Source organism: Vigna umbellata, chromosome 1, assembly GCF_029865625.1.
Source record: "Vigna umbellata cultivar VRB3 chromosome 1, Vumbellata_1.0, whole genome shotgun sequence".
In the NCBI taxonomy this organism is placed as follows: Eukaryota; Viridiplantae; Streptophyta; class Magnoliopsida; order Fabales; family Fabaceae; genus Vigna; species Vigna umbellata.
Window position 1 is genome coordinate 27,187,402 of NC_142165.1, and position 20,265 is coordinate 27,207,666.

A 20,265-nucleotide genomic window follows, 5' to 3' on the forward strand; every position below is an offset into this window, starting at 1 on the left:
ACCCCTTTCTCTAGTTCTCTTTGTTTCATTTGGTTGCATGCAAGCTTTCTCCAAGGAGAAGAATTAGGATTTTGCTTCCACAATTTTAAGACATCTTTAGGGTTACCTAAACTTACAAATAGAGGTGTTTCCTTTTATGTAATTTCACTTTGAAATTAGTAATGAAATGTTGTCATATTTTTGAGTCATTCTACTTGTCTCCAAAGTCAAGGCTAGAACATTCCATGTGATTTCCTCTAGTCATTTTTCGCTAGAGTTGATCCAAGCTCTCTTGAGAGTCACTAAACACCACCTTTCTCATCACACAAACACCAAATCGAGACATTTTTTTTATCCATTCCATTGCTTTCACACATCTTTAGTCATCATAGCACATCTTCATGAGGAGACTATTAGAAAGAAATCATTATACTAATAAATTGGTTAATTTAGATGTGAAGAATAGAAATTCATACATATAATATTATGTTATATGCCTCTAACTATTAATTTGAATTTATTTTTTCACAATATATATTAATTACCTATATTTTGGGTTGTTTAGAGTTTTTAAAAACTGCATTTGTATTTTATGGATTTGGTTTGATTCTTCATATTATTGTATTCTTTTTAATAAAATTTATTTTATTTTGTAAAATTCTTCGTATCATATCAAATAATAAATGTGTTTTGTAACATCAACATAACTAAAATATTACGTATTTATTAAAGAAAAATATGTTAACAAAAAGTTAATATATATTTCAAATATTTATTAATATTTTAACAAAGTACCTTAATTAATTAAGAGAATTTAAAAAATAAAATTAAAACACAATAAATATATCTTCAATTTTGTTATGTTTACTAGTCTCACTATTTTAAAAAATAAGTGAATACATTTCTTCTATGAAAATGATAATATCAATGTGATAACATGTGAATTTCGAATTATATATCATATTAATGAAATAGATTGAGTAGTTCTTTTTTAAAAAATAGAAAAATAAAAATATCTATGTTAGACAAAATTGGAAATAAATTATCACAAAAGAAAAAAATAATACCAACTAGTTAAAAAAAAAATAGGAACATATTAAGTGTAATTAAGGGAATAATATACAAGAATATTTTGGCCCCTTAAAATATCTCTCGGTGACTTGGAAACTCCAAAGTAAATCGCATTAGGCACAGCACAACCACACACATAAGGAGAAGGACTTTTCTAGTGTTCCCCACGCAAAAATCTTTGGCCGCAATTAATGCCACACTTTCTTATTATTTTTCTTTCATCACATCAAAATCCTAGGAAGGACAAAAAACAGAGCGCGGTGAGGATAGTGTGGGCCTGCGCTGGCGAGATAGTTCGAATAGCATGTGGAAGATACAGCCGCCACGTCTTCAACCAAGAGTCCACGTGGCGCTCCACGGAAGGCAAAGCGAGATCGCGCGCAACACCAACCTCTTATCAACAAAATCCTCATGTTAAATCTCCCTCGTCAATGTCTTCTCATGGTTCTCTTCTCTTCTTCACACCCACCCTCCTTTCTTCTCCGCCATGAATGCGATCTTCACTGCTTCAACTCTCTCTCTTCCAATTTTCCTTAGAGCTTCTAAATTTGACACAAGAAAGGTAACGTTCTTCGTCTATGTGTGTTTTCTTGTACTTTACTTAGCTGCCTTCTTTTAATTAAGGTGATGGTAAAAGTAAAGTTTAAGTTAGTTAATTAACGAAAAAAGGCTACGATAGTTATCTTAAAAGTTGGACCAATCATAATTTGCAACGACTGTTTGTGATTGAATGGTGATGTTAAATCGTTTTCTCTTTAAAGTATATACATTTAAATGAAGTGAACTTAGTTTACCATCCGTGGTTGTTTAATTTCTACCCTTGGAATAGTATATTACAACGTAGAGATGGAGGGAAATTTGTTGATCCTAGTCTTCTTTAGATTTTTTTTTTTGTGTGTGCACAATTTGAGTTGAGGATTAGAAGTTGGCATGTGTATTTAGTTTAGGCTCAATAGTAGCTTGAAGTATAATTATCGGTAAAATGGCATTAATATGCATTGTTTAATACAGGTTTGGTTTGTTAGTGGTGGTTGCGTACTTGTTCCTCTTGTTAAACCTCTTGTTAAACCGTTATCTATAGGAGTAGTTAATATTAGCAGGTTTTTCCTTCAAGGGGGCTTGATTTTCTGGTTACTTTATACTCTAGCTTAAAGCTTTTGGGGCATGTCAAATTTCAGGATTTGAAATGTAGATTTAAAGTGTTTGCTGTATTTGGAGAAGAAGACAAGAAAAATGCATGGGGTGCGCTGTTTGATGTTGAGGATCCAAGATCCAAGATTCCACAGAATAAAGGGAAGGTTTTGGATATATATCAGGCCCTGGAAGTTGCAAGACATGATATTCAGTACTTAGACTGGCGAGCTCGGCAAGATGTGCTCACAATCATGCTCCTCCATGAAAAGGTTTCAACCGGTTTCATTTTGTTATTGTTGTATAGAATTAATTTGATGCCTGAATTATGATGTTTCCTGATGTTTATGATTTTAACATTGATAATCTTGGTCACTGGATCAGATTAGTGTCAGTACATTATGGTTTTTGTTTACACGTCTTTTTACCCTTTTACTGGTTGACCTACGCATTTTCCACCATGTGTTGATTTACACCTTTAAAATTATGAGCTTAGGTGGTTGAAGTTCTGAATCCTCTAGCTCGTGAATATAAATCGATTGGCACCTTGAAAAAGGATCTAGCTGGGTTGCAGGATGAGTTAGCACACGCACACAGACAGGTATAGAATTTTAGCTGTGATAGACCACTCACAACGTGAAACTGAGTTGCTTTTTTAATTGATCGAACTTGGCAGAAACTTGGCAATTTCTTACTAATCTGCAATTAAATTTATGTAAATGAATAAAAACAGGTTCATATATCTGAAGCAAGGGTTACCACTGCTTTAGATAAGCTTGCTTACATGGAAGAATTGGTAAATGATAGGCTGTTGCAAGACAGAAGCACAGCTGAAATTGCCCAAACATCATCTTCTCCCAGTACGTCTGAAAATTCTCTACCTACAGAAAAGAGAAGAAAGTCACGGAAAAGCTTGAACGTATCAGGCCCAGTTCAGTCGTACCATCCCCACTTGAAGAATTTCTGGTATCCTGTTGCTTTCTCCAGGGACCTAAAGGATGATACAATGGTATGTGCGTATGTGTCTAAGTGTCTTTCTCTTTTCTGGAAAAACATCTATCATATACTTACTATTCTTGTGTTGTGTAATCTATTTCAATCAAACAAAATAAAGATTGGGCGTATGTTCAGATTGATATGGCTGCCTCTTTCTTTTTCTTAACTATTAAAGAGCTGAATTTAAGGTTTTTATCCTAATCTCCCCATTTGAGTATACCCATGAAGGCTACTAAAATGTCTTTTTGTGACACATTATGACTGGTAGAAAATAAAAAAGTTTCAATATTTCACATTAGTTTTTTTTTTTTTCGCTTCTCTATTTTTGTTTTCAATTTTTCTTGGGGGTAACCGGGTGTGATGTCCGGTGAAAGATAGACATGCTCTAAGCTAAAATGTTAATTCTCAAGTAGTGTGTTTGCCATTTTTCTATCTCAGATCCCAATAGAATGTTTTGAGGAACCATGGGTTATCTTCAGAGGGAAAGATGGAAAGCCTGGATGTGTCCAGAATACTTGTGCACACAGAGCCTGTCCTCTGCACCTGGGTTCAGTAAATGAGGGTCGTATCCAATGCCCCTACCATGGTTAGTCATGACTGGAACAAATTATTATGTCCTATGTATGAGTTGTTTGCACTTGTTGATACTTCAATTTTCCTGTAATTTCACAAGACACGATATAGCCTACAGACATACACTGAAATTTACAGACTCTAAAATTACCAAATGGTTGGATATCAGGCTGGGAATATACCACTGAAGGAAAATGTGAGAAAATGCCATCTACTCGATTTCTAAATGTGAAAATAAAGTCAGTTCCATGCTTTGAAAAGGAGGGAATGATCTGGATTTGGCCTGGAAATGATCCGCCAACGGCTACACTTCCATCTTTACTACCGCCTTCTGGATTTGAAATCCATGCCGAGGTACGTTATCGATAGAATCTGTTCCACTAGGTATTGTGTTCAGTGCGAGATAAAGAATTATAATTATATGATTGGTTAAAACAAAAAAAGAAAAAATCATGTGTCTTCTTACTTGGTCGCTCTTCCCTTGTTACAGATTGTGATGGAACTTCCAATTGAACATGGTTTACTTTTGGACAATCTTTTGGATCTTGCCCATGCCCCTTTTACTCACACTTCAACATTCGCTAAGGGATGGAGTGTTCCCAGGTTTGTTTGGTTTATACCATTAAAAACTAAAAGCAATTGTCATTCAGAAAAGACAAGTGATTAAGGGATCAAAATGCCTTTGGGGGATGTTTCAATTCAGATTCGTACAAATTGATCAAAATCCTCTTTCCCTTTCCTGCAACTTCCCTTTAAGTTTTACGCACCTAGTAACACTAGGACAAAGCAAAAATGATTACTCAGTAAAGACTTGGAGTTTTCTTGAAGATATACATTATGTTGTAATAATGCCCTCTACTAAGTCTTTCCATTGACAATTTTATGGCAAATGCATTGGAAAGTGGTATATTTCTGGGGTTAATAGCTCAATATTATACTGTAGTAACACTTTTATCTTACATTGGTTATGAATGGAATATTTCAGCTTTCTGTTATATGTCTTAAATATTAATGCTCTAGCTTATTCATTCTCCTTGCATGAATTTGAACTTGCAGCTTGGTGAAGTTTTTGACACCTGCATCTGGCCTGCATGGATACTGGGACCCTTATCCTATTGATATGGAGTTTCGACCACCTTGCATGGTTTTATCAACCATTGGGATTTCAAAGCCTGGGAAACTGAGGGGACAAAATATCAGGGAGTGTTCAACGCACCTGCACCAACTTCATGTCTGTTTACCATCTTCGAAACAAAAGACAAGATTGCTATATAGAATGTCACTGGATTTCGCTCCCCTGCTTAAGCATATACCTTTTATTCAGTATCTATGGAGGCATTTCGCAGACCAGGTAGAATTTTTTCGAACAATGAATCTATATTTAACTATGTTCGATAATTTGAGTTTGGGAGGAAGAACAGAATAAGATAAAAAGGGTAGGAAGGGTTGCGCTTGCTTATTGTCTTTAACCAAAAGAAATTAATAAAAGCTTCAAGGCTTCAATCCGACCTGAGTATAATATAACATATCTTTCGGACCAAAATGACAGCAATTAATTAAGTTTAGGGACTTAAATAAAACAGTCATAGTTTCAGGGGTTTATTTGGAATTTCCCGCTTTCGGGATCCATGTGAAAGAATTTAATATTTTTAGAGACTAATAAAATTATTTACCCAAAATGAAATTATGTCTAGAGGACTACCGGCTTTTGCTGCAGATATCCTCATAAATTGGGTTATTTAAACATGCTTAAGATAAATACACTACTAGCAAAACTTTTCCACGTGGGAATAAACAATAATTATAACATTTTCACAAAAGTAAAATATCACAAGGTTTTACAAAGTAGTTATATTTTGAAATATGAAATATGAAAATACTTAGAACACACGGACATGATACACATTTTAATTCATGAAAAAACAAATTTGAAATAGAATAGTCGAGCTTTGATCACAGTTGTAATACGAGAAAATGGGGAAAAATTATTTTTTTATATATTAAAAAATAAAATAAGAAATCTCGAAATAAAAAATCTTGCTCCCATAATCCTTAATGTGCATTTGCCTCTAGGAAATCTTAAAAATCTGTCACTATTCTTCCTATAACACAATATTTGATGTGATTTGAATTTTTAGTATTGATTATTTATTAAAGTACAATTCTCTGGTTATCATGTTCTCATTATGACTTATCATGTTCTCAACTAATATGTGGATAGCAGTAGATTGCAAAAGAAAAGAAATCACATGTGTCATCATTTAAATACACAAGTTAATAACAAGAACATGAAAGAGTTTATGTAAGTTTTGTCCTTAAACAAATGTTATCTTTTCCTTCTCCATGTTGTACTAATCGGTGTTTTGACGTTCATGTACCAAAAGGTTATAAATGAGGATCTGCGGTTAGTGGTGGGGCAACAGGAACGAATGAACGATGGTGCAAATGTATGGAATTTTCCAGTACCCTATGATAAGCTTGGGGTAAGATACAGAATATGGAGAGATGCATTGGAGCAAGGAGATAAACAACTACCATTCACCTCATATACATCAAATACAGAATAAACAGTGCTTCTTCGATCCTCCAATAAGGAATTTTTCTTTTTGCAACTCAAGCCTACATCTCTACAACACCATCCGGGAACTCTTGTATTCATAAGAGGCTGTTCCTTTCCAAATATACTTGAGTCTGGACACCTTTTCACCCTTTTCCCTTTTTATTTTTTCAAATTCTGTACAGTGCCAATCATTTTTTACCTTGTGATATCTTCACCATCTCAGCTGGTGCCTTAACCTCACCCTGGAACAAAAGGGCATGTAGTATGAAACAATATTTATATGCCAATGCTATCTAATTTAGGGTTTACAATTTCAGACATATTTTATTATTACTGTGTTTGAATCTGAGGTTAGAATTATTATGATTTCGTTGTGATCTTTGATATTAGAAAAAATTGCAGATAAACACGGATAGTGGATCAAGACATTAAGGTTTTGAGTAGATTACCATTTCTACATAAAATTTAAAATCGAAACTTGTTTTGTTACTTTCTTAATTTCAATGCATATATTTGACCGTGCTTCTCAATTTCCAACAAATACTTATGTATATTTTTTCAGCCAAGTACTTAAATGATATTCTATAATGATTTAGTGTTTGTTAGTAAATGCCATTATCGAAATCAACATTAGATATGTTTCAACACTAGTCTTCTCTTAATTAAGGCCTATACAAATTTCATTATCATTATTTAAGTCGACATAAATATTTATTAAAAGCTACAATATGGTTTTGTGATATAATATGGTTTTGTTCTGGCTATCACACTCCTGCTCTTTTAAACCTTTTAATTTTTTATCCTTTCACAAAAAGTATATTCTGAACAAAAATAAATAAATCTTTTCAACACATTGAAAGAAATAACCCATTATTGCTAAATCAAGCCATATGGAAAATACAAATTTAACGTAAAATTTCCGCGCAACATAGGCATATTGCGTTCATGTACAAGTTCCCAAATTATTATCCAATTTCAGAAAAAAAAAAAAAAACGATCATAGTATTGGACATAACAACCAACAATTCCACAATTTCATTTATTACGCTTCAAATTTTCCCAAAAGCTCTCCAAATTTTACGTTCACAGTTCGGATCCACAGAAGGGGCAGAATCGGAAGTCTGCGTCCACCGCGCGCTCGCAGAAGCGGCAGCGCAAGGCTTCTGCCACCGCCTCCGGCGATTCGGCGGCGGGCGGCAGAGAGTAATTGTAGGGGAAGAAGTTCTTACAATAGGCGCAATGGTAGAGAGGATCCTTAGCCGGCCACCGCCACACGGGAACAAAGAAGAGCTTGAGAACCTTGTCGGAGTTCACAAGATCGACGCTGCTGCCGCAGTACGTGCACTTGCTCACACCGGATTTCAGAACCTGTCGCACCTCTTGCTGTAACCCTCCCACGAAGAAGAAGAACATGGCTCAAACTTAACCCTCCGAAACTTCAGCTTTTGTTCTTTGTTCTAAACGAAATTGGTGTTTTCTTACTATAAATTTTGAGAAAATTTTAGCTTACGCTATTTCGATTCTCTGGAGGTTTCTTAAGATTTCTTCAACTTTGGACTTTGCGATGTGGGCCTTGTATAGGTGGGTCACCGCCTTCGGCTATCAGCTTTATGTACTCCCATAAATTTTTCTCGTACCTCCAAATTTTCAAAATATCAATTTACCCTTTAAAAAAGTGATTTTCAAGAATAAGACTTTCTTCATAAGATTTTCGGAATAAGATTTCCTAAATATATTTTGATGACTCCTTGCTTCATGGTTTGATGGAGTGGAGTCTTGGATGAAGGGTGCAGTATAAGAAAAAGGATGTTAAAAGGTTCGGTGTGTGTGATCTAAGGTGTATTGAGATTGATATTTAGAAAGGTGAGATCAATTTTAGAGGAAGAAGGCTAGAGGAACTTTTAGGAAAATTTTAGCTAAAGTAACTTTGAGAAAGAATGTTTGGAGTAATCTTGACAAAAGTTTTCTTTTTTAAGATTAAGAGTGAATTATTTTAGGAAAATTTTAGCAAGGTAACTTTGAGAAAGAATGTTTGGAGTAATCTTGACAAAAGTTTTTTTTAAAGATTAAGAGTGAATTATTATAAAGGAGTGGAGACTTCTATTTATAGGATGAAAGGTCTCCAAAATGAGATGCAAAAGGGAGATTCAAAATGTGCTCCTATTAATGTGGCACAAAGTGTTAATAAAGTGTCATGTGTATGTCACGTAAGAATTTATTAGGATTTATTAGTTTTAAATAAATTTAGTTTATAAAACCAGTCTTTTTCTGTTTCCACTATTTTTGGGCTGTTAGTATACAACATGGACTTACTTACCACGAAATGTGATACTACACTTACATTCTGTTATTGTATTTGGGTTTATATAAGCCACGATCAATTCATTAATAATATACAAGCTTGCCTCCGGCGTGTGAGCACTTTTATTGCATTTTACAATTGGTATCAGAGCTGCAAAAGGGGTCTGATACAGGGTGACAGTGTAACAAGTAGAAATACTACGAGTATAAGAGAGAGATCACTACAAATAGAGTGAAAACACTATGAGTGTAAGAGTGTAAAAGTGAACCACAGCTTGTTCGCCATGTCGTCTGAATAATTTGTTCAACCAATCATTCCAAAGTTTGATGGCCATTATGATTTTTGGTCCATGACAATGGAGAATTTCCTAAGAAGTAAGGAAATGTGGCATCTTATAGAAGAAGGTAATCCAACCTCTGCACCTGGAACTATACTGATAGAGACTCAGTGACAGATTATTGAAGAGACCAAGCTCAAGGACTTGAAAGTCAAGAATTTCTTGTTCCAAAGAGAAATTCTTGAAACTATTCTAAACAAAGCAATTTCGAAGGAAATAGAGGCTCTATGCAGAGAAAGTATCAAGGGTTCATAAGGGTAAAAAGGGCACAACTTCAAGCACTAAGAAGAAAGTTTGAATTGTATAGTATGAAAGGGGAATCAGTTGACAACTACATAGGCAGACTTCTCCATGTAGTCACCAAAATGAAATCAAATGGTGAGATAATGGAAGAAAGCATAGTTGTCTACAAAATACTTAGATCCTTGACATTGAAATTCAACTATGTTGTATGTTCGATAGAAGAGTCAAATGATTTGGATGTTTTAACTATAGATGAACTACACGACAATCTTTTAGTGCATGAACAACATATGCATGACTTCCAAATAGAAGAACAAGTTCTCAAGATAACAAATGATAATAGACCTTCTAGGGGTAGGGGTGGAAGAGGTGCATTTAGAGGAGGCCGAAGCAAAGCAGGACGTGGAAGAGGTAGACAATCATTGAATAAATCACTATTGAGTGCTTTAAATGTCACAAACTGGGTCACTTCCATTATGAGGGTCCAGATTGGGAAAGATAGGTTCAGTATTCAGAACTTATGAAAAAGATGAAGAAATTTTATTAGTGGCATATGAAGAACTTCATCACACATACATGAGGACATATGGTTTCTAGATTCCGGCTGCAACAACCATATGACGGAAGCAAGGAATGGTTTTTTGATTTTGAGGAAGGATTATGCAAAACTATGAAGCTTGAAAGTAACACAACAATGTAAGTGGTTGGAAAAGGAAGCATCTAGTTACAAATAACTTGTTTTACTCAGGTAATATGAGATGTTTATTTTGTCCCTGAGTTAAAGAATAATTTACTTAGTTTAGGCCAACTTCAAGACAAGGGCCTATCAATCTTAATCTAGCAAGGTAGCTGCAAGATATTCCATCTCGAGAACCGTCTGATTATGCATTCTAAAATGAAAGGTAACATAATGTTTTATGTCACAACATTTGCAGCACCTAAAGAATCAATGTGTAAGCAAACAGATACCAATTTCGATCAAGAACCACACTTGTGGCACTTTCGTTTTGGTCATCTTAGCTACAAAAGACTAAACACACTTGCAAGCAAAGGGATGGTCACATGACTTCCACCACTAAAATTTCAAAATAGAATTTAGGAAACATGTCTCATTGGCAAACAACATAAGGAGCCAATACCAAAGAAATGCTTATAGAGGGCCTCAAAACAACTTCAACTTATTCATGCTGACATTTTTGGTCCCATCACACCATCTCAAATAGCAACAAGAGTTATATATTAACCTTCATTGATGATTTTTCTTGTAAAACTTGGATCTATTTTTTGCAAGAAAAATATGAGGCTTTGACTATGTCAAAAAATTCAAAGTTGATGTTGAAAAAGAAGTTGGTATGTGAATTACATCTTTGAGGACCGATCGAGGAGGTTAATTTACATCAACAAAGTTTGAAGAATTTTGCAGAACTGAAGGAATTTCCAGACAATTAACTACTGCTTGCATGCCGCAACAAACTAGAGTTGCTGAACGGAGAACAAAACGATCATGAATGCAGTACGTACAATAATGAACGAGAAACAAGTTCCTAAAGTGTTTTGGCCTGAAGCAACTAGATGGTGTGTGCATGTACAAAACAGAAGTCCAACTTCAGTTGGAATAGAAAACCCTCGAAAAAGCTTGGTTTGGTGAAAAACCAAGAGTATATATTATTTTCAAGTCTTTGGTTGTGTAGCTCATACTCACATACTCGATCAAAAGAGAAGCAAACTTGACAACAAAAGCAAGTGTGATGTATTCCTAGGTATTAGTGATGTTGATAAGTGCAAAAAAGTTGTTAATTTTCATATGGAATTTTAGCACTTATGTTTTGAATTGAGTACATTTGTATCAATTTTCCCCAATCTAAGAAAGATGAAATGTAATCACATGTTTCTGAGTTGTTGAGTAAAAGGAAATCATTTGATCCCTAGTTTGTATACATTTCAGGTAAACTAAGAGAGAAAAGCAAATCCTGCAACATTTCGCCCAAGCTAGAATGATTTCGCTTAAGCTAGACTTGTCCAGGAAGCCATTACCTTAAAAGTCATTCTCGCTTAAGCGAGAATATTTTAGCTTAAGCGAGAATGATTATCTTCTCCATGAAGTTTCTTCTAGCTTAAGCGAGAATAATTTAGCTTAAGCGAGAATTCGGGCAGTTTATATACTTACGAAGCAGAAAGAAAGAAAAAGAGAGGGGGAGGGGGTGAAAGCTGTGGAGAAACGAAGACACAGAGCGATCCAAAGAGGTTTTCGTCCATTTTAGCTTTAGGATTCTCATCTTCATCTCTTAGAATGTCAATCGCCACCATGAGTGGTTGATCTCTTCTCTTGGGATTGAATGTAATCGATTCGAACTCGGATGTAATCTTGTGATATTTATATATAACATTTATGTTTTTATTCAACATTGGTATTTTTGTTTTGCTCTTAATGCTTGATTCTACTTGAACAATAGTTTCATGAATGTGGATTTTAGACTTGACTGGAAAGTATTTCTAAAACTCTGATCTGAGCAAGAATACTTGATATTCTGTGATGCTAGGGATAGATTTCAGTTTATCAATTGCTTATAACACTTGAATATAATGCTGGACAGTTTGTTGGATATGTGAGGAATCAATATTCAAGGAACTGCTCTTATGAATTTTATATGCGAGGAATCGATATAAATGACTTTGGTGTGTTGCATCAATGTTGGTAATTTCAGTTGCTATATGTTTGTATTCATCCAGATTGCAGACGAGTGAGATAGATGAATTCAATCCCAACTTCTCATATTAATCTTCGTTAAGTTATTTGTTGTTATTATTTTACTTTCACGCAATGCAGTTTTATTTATCAACATCCATCATGAATCAAATTGAACATCCTTGTATATATACTGTTTGAGATAACAATTTATCTATTTAATCGAAACTGTTCCTCATGGGTTCGCACTCTTACTTAAAAATCATTATACTACAGTTGACTATTGGTACGCTTGCCAAAAGTTTAACAAGTATTTTTGGCGCCGTTGTCGGGGAACGGTTTCTTTTGAATTTTTAAAAAGTTATCTCATTCAGCTTTGTGAAACAGAAAACATGGCGGAAGAAGTACCAAATCCACCTAGAAGAACACTTGGAGACTATGCTATGCAACAAGGGCCAAGATATTTTTCTAGCATAGTAATACCGCCCACCACCAAAACTTTGGAGATGAAGCCAAATTTCCTTAGCCTAATCAGTTCTCATCAATTCACTGGAATGGATAATGAAGATCCATACATTCATCTCTCTACATTCTATGAACTGGTAGGAACTATGGGATTTGAAGAAGGAGATCTTGACCATGTATATATGCGTTTGTTTCCTTTTTCTTTGATAGTAGAGCAAAGGAATGGCTTAAATCACATCCCAACCAGAGTCTGAATAAGTGGAGTGATGTAGAAGATAAATTCTTGAATAGATTCTTTCCACCTTCTCGTTACATTAAGGCAAAAGCTGAGATTTCTACTTTTAGGCAAGGACAAGATGAACCATTCTGTGAAGCTAGGGAACGATTTAATTCTTTGTTGAGGAGATGCCCCAATCATGGTTTTGAAGATATTGCTCAACTGAATATTTTCTGCAATGGTCTGAGGCCAGACACCAAAATGATATTAGATGCAATGGCTAGAGGAACAATGATGTTTGTAGATGCAGAACAAGCAACAAGAATCATTGAGGCACTAGCATCTACAGACCATCAAGCCCAACATAACAGACAAACAGTTCAGCGGAAAGGAATTCTTGATCTCAGCACTACAGATGCAATTTTAGCTTAGAATAAAATTCTGACTCAGCAGATGGAAGCATTAACCAAACAGATGGCTAACTTACCTGAGCAGTTAAAAGCAGTACAATCTTCTCCTAGTCAACAACCCATGAGATGTAACTTTTGTGGAGGTAACCATCCCAATGGTCATTGTTCATATCAAAGTAGCCCACAAGAAGGAGAAGTTCAATATGTGAGTAATCAAGGAAGATCAGGGAATTTCTCTAACAACAATAACTTTTCACAGGGGTGGAGAAACAATCAAAGTCAGAATTTTGGATGGAAACAAGATGGTGGTCCTTCAAATAGACAACCTCCTTATCAGCATCAACAACAAAATCCTTCTATGTATGAAAGAACAACCAAATTAGAGGATACTTTAGAAAAATTCATGCAAGCTTCTATGACCAATCAGAAAAATACAGAAGCTTCAATCAGGAATCTTGAAACACAGGTGGGACAGTTGGCTAAACAACTATCAGATCAACAGGCAGGTCATTTTTCAGCCAACACCCAAACTAATCCCAAGGAGCATTGTAAATCAATTACTACCAGGAGTGGTAAAATTATGGGAAGAGGGATCAGAGACAATCTTGTTGTGGAGGAGGAAGTTTTGGAGGAAAAAGAAAATGAAAAAGAAAAAAATGAGTGTGAGGAAGAGGAAGAGAAAAATAAAAGTGAGTATGTAAATAAAAGAAAAGGAAAAGAAGAAATAAAAAGAAATGAGGAGAAAAAGAGGGAGAAATGTGAGAAACAGGTGCCGCAGTTGAAGAACCTACCTTACCCTCCAAATTCGTCCAAAAGAGATAAGGAAAGGCAGTTTGCAAGGTTCATGGATATTTTCAAGCGACTGCAGATTAATATTCCATTTGTGGAAGCTATGGAGCAGATGCCAACTTATGCAAAATTCATGAAAGAGCTCCTGACAAAGAAAAGAAGATTTTCTGAAGAGACAGTGGAGCTTGAAGCAGGCTGCAGTGCTATAATCCAAAAATCATTACCTCAAAAATCCAAGGACCTTGGAAGTTTCACCATTCCAATCACAATTGGGACATTGCCAATAGGTAAAGCCTTACTTGATTTGGGTGCTAGTATAAATTTGATGCCTTTGTCCATGCTAAGAAGGATAGGAGATTTGGAAGTAAGGCCTACACGGATGACATTACAATTAGCTGACAGATCCCTAAAATATCCTTATGGTGTGGCAGAGGATGTCTTAGTTAAAGTTGATAAATTCATGTTCCCAGTTGACTTTGTGGTAATGGATATTGAGGAGGATGTTGAAGTTCCTCTGATTTTGGGAAGACCTTTTATGAAGACTGCTAAGGTCATTATTGATGTTGATGATGGCAAACTAAAGGTCTGAGTGCAGGATGATGAAGTCAACTTTAATGTTTTTGAAGCAATCCAGCATCCTAACGATAAACAACAATGTTTCAAAATGAATGTGGTAGATGAAATTTGTCTAGCAGCCAGGAAGCAATTGGCAAAAGCAAGTCCATTGGAGAAAGCTTTAATCGGTGCTTGTGATGAGTTGGAAGAAGAAGATGAGAAGAAAGTTAATGAATATTTGATACACTTGACTTCAGCAGAAGCGCTTGCATTGAATGAAATACAATATGAAAAATTGCAGCAAGAAAAGAAAACTGAAAGTCAGAAGCTGGAATTGAAAGTGTTATCTCCCCATTTAAAATATGTTTTTCTTGCAAACAGAGGTAACAAACCAGTGGTGATTAGCAATGCCTTAACGATTTCTGAAGAAGAGAAGTTTATCTCAGTTCTCAAAGCCAATGAAGGTGCCATAGGTTGGACCTTATCTGATTTGAAAGGGATTAGTCCATCCTATTTATGCACAAAATTCACATGGAGCAAGATTTTAAGCCTGTAGCCCAACCCCAAAGGCGATTGAATCCAACCATGAAAGAGGTGGTCAAGAAAGAAGTGATGAAGCTACTTGACGCAGGTATGATCTATCCCATTTTTGATAGTGTCTGGGTCAGTCCGGTCCAGGTAGTTCCAAAAAAAAAGGAGGTATGATTGGGGTTTGCAATGATAAAAATGAATTAATCCCCACTAGAATAGTCACAGGTTGGAGAATGTGCATAGACTATAGGAAATTAAATCAAGCCACTAAGAAGGATCATTTTCCTTTACCTTTCATGGACCAAATGTTAGAAAGGTTGGCAGGACAAGCTTTTTATTGTTTTCTTGATGGATATTCCAGTTACAATCAGATAGCTGTAGATCCAGAAGATCAGGAAAAAACTGCTTTTACTTGTCCTTTTGGTGTGTTTGCTTACAGGAAAATGCCATTCGGATTGTGTAACGCACCAGCAACCTTTCAACGGTGCATGCTTGCAATTTTCTCTGACTTGATAGAGAAAAATATAGAAGTTTTTATGGATGACTTTTCCGTATTCGGTGCTTCATTTAATCAATGTTTGGAGAATTTGAATACTGTATTGAAACGATGTGTTGATACCAATTTGGTATTGAATTGGGAAAAGTGTCATTTCATGGTCACTGAAGGTGTGGTGTTGGGTCACAAAATCTCTGCTAAGGGAATTGAAGTGGATAGGGCCAAAGTGGAGATCATAGAAAAACTTCCCCCACCAACCAATGTGAAGGGTATCAGGAGTTTTCTAGGCCATGCTGGCTTTTACAGGAGATTCATCAAGGATTTCTCCAGAGTTGCGAAACCACTCAGCAATCTACTCAATAAGGATACGCCTTTTAAATTTGATGCTGAATGCTTGCATGCGTTTGAATTGTTAAAACAGAAGTTAGTTTCAGCTCCTATGATAATATCTCCTGATTGGAATTTAGGCTTTGAATTAATGTGTGATGCTAGTGACTATGTCATAGGAGTTGTTTTGGGACAGAGGAAATCTAAAGTTTTTCATGCTATACACTATGCTAGCAAAGTCCTTAATGAAGCTCAAATCAATTATGCAACAACTGAAAAGGAATTGTTAGCTATTGTATATGCATTGGAAAAATTTAGAGCATATTTGATTGGTTCATTTATTACAGTATATACTGATCATGCTGCAATTAAGTACTTGTTAACCAAATCTGATTCAAAGCCAAGACTGATTAGATGGATTTTATTGTTGCAAGAATTTGATTTGGTAATTAAGGACAAAAAGGGAAAAGAAAATTTTGTAGCTGATCATCTTTCCAAATTGGTAAATCATGAGGTGACCAATACTCAATCAGAAGTGCAAGAGGAATTTCCTGATGAAAAACTGATGATGGTGCATGAAAGGCCATGGTTTGCTGACATGGGCAATTTCAAAGCTGCAAGAGTCATACCTGAAGATTTTAATTGGCACCAGAAGAAGAAATTCTTGAGAGATGCACAACAATATGTGTGGGATGATCCTCATTTATTCAAAATTGGAGCTGATCAACTTTAAGAAGGTGTGTATCCAATGAAGAAGCTAAAAACATTTTGTGGCATTGTCACAATTCCCCCTATGGTGGACATTTTAATGGCAGAGGACAGCTGCAAAAATCCTCCAATTTGGTTTTTATTGGCCAACCTTGTTCAAGGATGCATACAAATATGTTCAGCAGTACAATAGTTGTCAAAGAACAGGTGAAATCCCAAAAAGACATGAAATGCCTCTGAATATTATTTTGGAAGTAGAAGCTTTTGATTATTGGGGAATTGATTTTGTAGGACCACTTTCATCTTCTTTCTCCAATGAATATATTTTGGTTACAATTGATTATGTGACAAAATGGGTTGAAGCAGTGGCAAGTTCTAAGGCTGATGCCAAAACAGTGATCAAATTTCTCAAAAGAAATATATTTTGCAGGTTCGGCACCCCAAGAGTGTTGATAAGTGATGGAGGTTCACACTTTTGCAATGATCAACTTCAGAAATGTTTGGAGCATTATGGAGTTCGACATAAAATTGCATCACCTTATCATCCACAGACCAATGGACAAGCAGAGGTGTCAAACAGGGAAATCAAGTGTATCCTAGAGAAAACAGTGACATCTTCCAAGAAGGATTGGTCAATGAAGTTGGATGACGCACTATGGGCGTATAGAACTGCTTATAAGTCCCCTACTGGTTTATCCCCATTTCAATTGGTATATGGGAAGTCATGTCACTTACCAGTTGAGTTGGAACATAAGGCATTTTGGGCACTGAAATTTCTAAATTTTGACTCAAAGGCAGCAAGAGAGAAAAAAAGATTACAGCTGCAGGAATTGGAAGAAATGAGACACAATGCTTAAGAATCCTCTAAGCTCTACAAGGAAAGGATGAAGGCTTATCATGACAAGAAAATTTTCAAGAGAAAATTCTATCCAGGCCAATCAGTGTTACTGTTTAATTCCAGGTTAAGGTTATTTCCTGGAAAACTCAAATCAAAATGGTCAGGACCATTTCTTGTCAAGGTTGTCAAACCTTATGGAGCTATTGAGTTAGAGGATCCAGAATCTAAAAGAAGTGGGGTTGTTAATGGACAAAGATTAAAGCCCTACTTTGGTGGCGAGGTTGACACACTTGCCACAATCATCCAATTGGACGAACCGTAATGATACAGGCGTCAGGCTCGTGACGTTAAACAAGCACTTCCTGGGAGCCAACCCATTGTTTAATTATGTCTTCGCATTTTAAATTCATCTTGTTTGTTAGTTGTGTTGTCTACATATTGTGTTTGCATGAAAAGGGTAAGTTTTAACATATAAATATCTCAATAGGGCAAACCATGCATGCTAAGTGTTTTTTTGTACCAAAATGTTTATATCATGCATGATAATAAGTTCTGGTGCCAAAGTTGAATTCATTGAATGTTAAAAATTACCTTGTTTTGGCCAAATTGTGAAAGTTGCACTTAAAAGTTTGATTTTGCATTTGATGATATGAAACTTTTAGGGATGGAAGATAATTGGATGATGAATAGATTGAATTGTGTCTCTGGAATAATTGGATTGAGTTCATCTTGATTGAGGGGAGTACAAGTTGAAAATTTTTCAAAAGGAAAAATACTGCACTATTTTCGCCTAGGCTAAAAATTTCTCGCCTGGGCTAAATATGCAGAAAACTGAAGAACAAGTTTTGCTGATATTTTAGCTTAAGCTAAAATTTTTCGCTTAAGCTAAATTTTTTCGCTTAAGCTAAAGTTTTTTGCTTAAGCTAAAAATATCCTGCAACTTAAGTTGAGCTACTAGAGCTCTCTCGCGTGAACAAAATCTACTTCGTCTGGGCTAGATTGAGGCTAACACTTGTTGTGCTCACTGGAACCATCTCGCTTAAGCTAAAAATCAGCCGCCTAGGCGAAAATTAAAAATCAAATTCCAGTACTCAGTAGAACATTTTTGATTGAGCTAAATCAAGTCGCTTGGGCGAGAATTCGGCTATAACTTGGGCTGCCCTCTGGAACAATTTCGCTTGTGTGAAACCATACTCGCCTAAGCGAAAATGCCCTGCATATAAGGATGGGCCACTAGAGTTTTTTTTTCGCTTTGGCGAAACTTGGCTCGCCTGGGCGAGATCTTTTAAAAATTGAACCTGTCGTTTTAGCTTAAGCGAAAAACGTTTAGCTTAAGCGAGAACACGTAACCCTTTGTTAAAACTCAGAAAAGGAAGAGTTGTTCATAACTTTCTCCTTTGCAAAACCGTGCTTTCTCTCCTAAAAATTTAGGGCACGAGTTCTTGGTCCAGTAGCACACATTTCACTCACCAATCCCTTCCTCCATTGGCTAATCTCCCTTGAAGGTAAGTTCTACTTCCTCATCTCCCATTTTCACCGAACAAATTTGGGGTTTTTGCTCTTTATGTTTTTGTGGAACCCTAGGTTACTACCCATGCGGGTTGTTGTTGTCCATGAACTATTGTGAGTGTTTAAATGTGAGTTGTTGGTATAACTGAACAATGTAGGTTGTTTGTGCACAAATTAATTCATGCAAAATTGATTTTGAAGATGCACATGAAATGTTTGATGAAATGCTTAACTCAGTTGACAAAATGCACACACAAATTGATGAAATACACACATTGTGTTTGTACATGTCATGACTGGATATTTAGAAATGGCTACTTCAAATTCAGCAACTAACTTGGGATACATGTAGTGGGTTATTTTGATCTTTGCAGGACAATGGCTAGAACAAAGACAACTGCTAGACTTCCCCTACTAGATCCCACAAAGGAAAGAGGAGAGGAACCAGTCCCTCTCCTGAAAGACCAATCAGAAATTTGTTCAGAGATCCTAAAAGACAGGAGAGGTATGAAGAGATACACAGAGAGAAAACTAGTTTTGCTTCCAGAGGAATATGATCCCTTCTTGAATGGCCTTTTGAGAAGAAATTGGATGAGATTAGCTGACCCTTTACCTAAGTTTGATCCTGAAATTGTCAAAGAATTTTATGCTAATGCTTATCCTTTAGATGGTCTGGGAGACAAGCGATCCAAGGTTAGAGGTCGATGGGTTACTTATGACCGAGCCTCAATTAGTGAATTCCCGGGCCATCCGTTGCCACTAGCAGAAGGTCAATTATGTGATTATACAACAATGAGAAGAAGTCAAGAAGCTTTTGATGAAAAATAAGTTGTCAACTTGATTTGCATTTCTAACAGGTCCTATCGGCTTGGATCCTCTGGCGATCCTCGCAGAATACTTCGAACAGATATGAAGACCTTGGCTCAGGTTTCGATGACTTTCTTACTGTCAAATATTGTACCCATTGGCCATGTGTCTGACTTGAATGTGCCAAGATGCCATCTTCTTTTTTATATAATGAGAGAGGATCTCACTGTGGATGTGGCCACCATTATCTATGAGGAAATCCATAAATTTGTGCGGTATGAAGTCAACAAAAACTATAGATGAATTCAATCCCAACTTCTCATATTAATCTTCGTTAAGTTATTTGTTGTTATTATTTTACTTTCACGCAACGTAGTTCTATTTATCAACATCCATCATGAATCAAATTGAACATCCTTGTATATATATTGTTTGAACCTAAAGCACCTTTGCTCTTCTCATTGTTTTTGTTGACTTCATACTGCACAAATTTATGGATTTCCTCAGAGATAATGGTGGCCACATCCACAATGAGATCCTCTCTCATTATATAAAAAAGAAGATGGCATCTTGGCACATTCAAGTCAGACACATGGCCAATGGGTACAATATTTGACAGTAAGAAAGTCATCCAAACCTGAGCCAAGGTTTTCATATCTGTTTGAAGTATTCTACGAGGATCGCCAGAGGATCCAAGCCGATAGGACCTGTTACAAATGCAAATCAAGTTGACAA

General features: G+C 35.9%; 2 protein-coding genes, 1 non-coding gene and 1 pseudogene across 3 annotated transcripts; 2 read left to right on the forward strand and 2 right to left on the reverse strand.

The window, feature by feature from the left end:
• Positions 1-1,455: 1,455 nt before the first annotated feature.
• CH1 (Pheophorbide a oxygenase family protein with Rieske 2Fe-2S domain-containing protein) lies at positions 1,456-6,630 on the forward strand. The gene is made up of 9 exons (XM_047310807.2): positions 1,456-1,612; positions 2,229-2,453; positions 2,678-2,782; positions 2,915-3,190; positions 3,616-3,763; positions 3,920-4,104; positions 4,241-4,353; positions 4,807-5,101; positions 6,135-6,630. Exons 1-9 carry the CDS (start codon positions 1,538-1,540, stop codon positions 6,315-6,317), a joined length of 1,605 nt encoding a protein of 534 aa, XP_047166763.1. The 5' UTR covers positions 1,456-1,537; the 3' UTR covers positions 6,318-6,630.
• Positions 6,631-7,163: 533 nt separating this feature from the next.
• LOC124835807 (zinc-ribbon domain protein) lies at positions 7,164-7,822 on the reverse strand. Its single transcript, XM_047310806.2, has one exon. The coding sequence runs from the start codon at positions 7,721-7,723 to the stop codon at positions 7,394-7,396; it is 330 nt and encodes a 109-aa protein (XP_047166762.1). The 5' UTR covers positions 7,724-7,822; the 3' UTR covers positions 7,164-7,393.
• Positions 7,823-12,369: 4,547 nt separating this feature from the next.
• LOC148205035 (uncharacterized) lies at positions 12,370-17,536 on the forward strand (annotated as a pseudogene).
• On the reverse strand, positions 12,661-12,766 carry LOC124839287 (small nucleolar RNA R71). Its single transcript, XR_007028917.1, has one exon. It is a non-coding gene; the product is annotated as a small nucleolar RNA R71 (small nucleolar RNA).
• Positions 17,537-20,265: the final 2,729 nt, after the last annotated feature.

Bases quoted from the DNA above. Each gene is read 5' to 3' on its own strand.
- CH1 (XM_047310807.2), top strand. From the start codon at position 1,538: ATGAATGCGATCTTCACTGCTTCAACTCTCTCTCTTCCAATTTTCCTT. The intron at 1,613-2,228 runs GTAACGTTCTTC...GTCAAATTTCAG, and splicing joins CTAAATTTGACACAAGAAAG to GATTTGAAATGTAGATTTAA. The intron at 3,764-3,919 runs GTTAGTCATGAC...GTTGGATATCAG, and splicing joins TATCCAATGCCCCTACCATG to GCTGGGAATATACCACTGAA.
- LOC124835807 (XM_047310806.2), bottom strand. From the start codon at position 7,723: ATGTTCTTCTTCTTCGTGGGAGGGTTACAGCAAGAGGTGCGACAGGTT.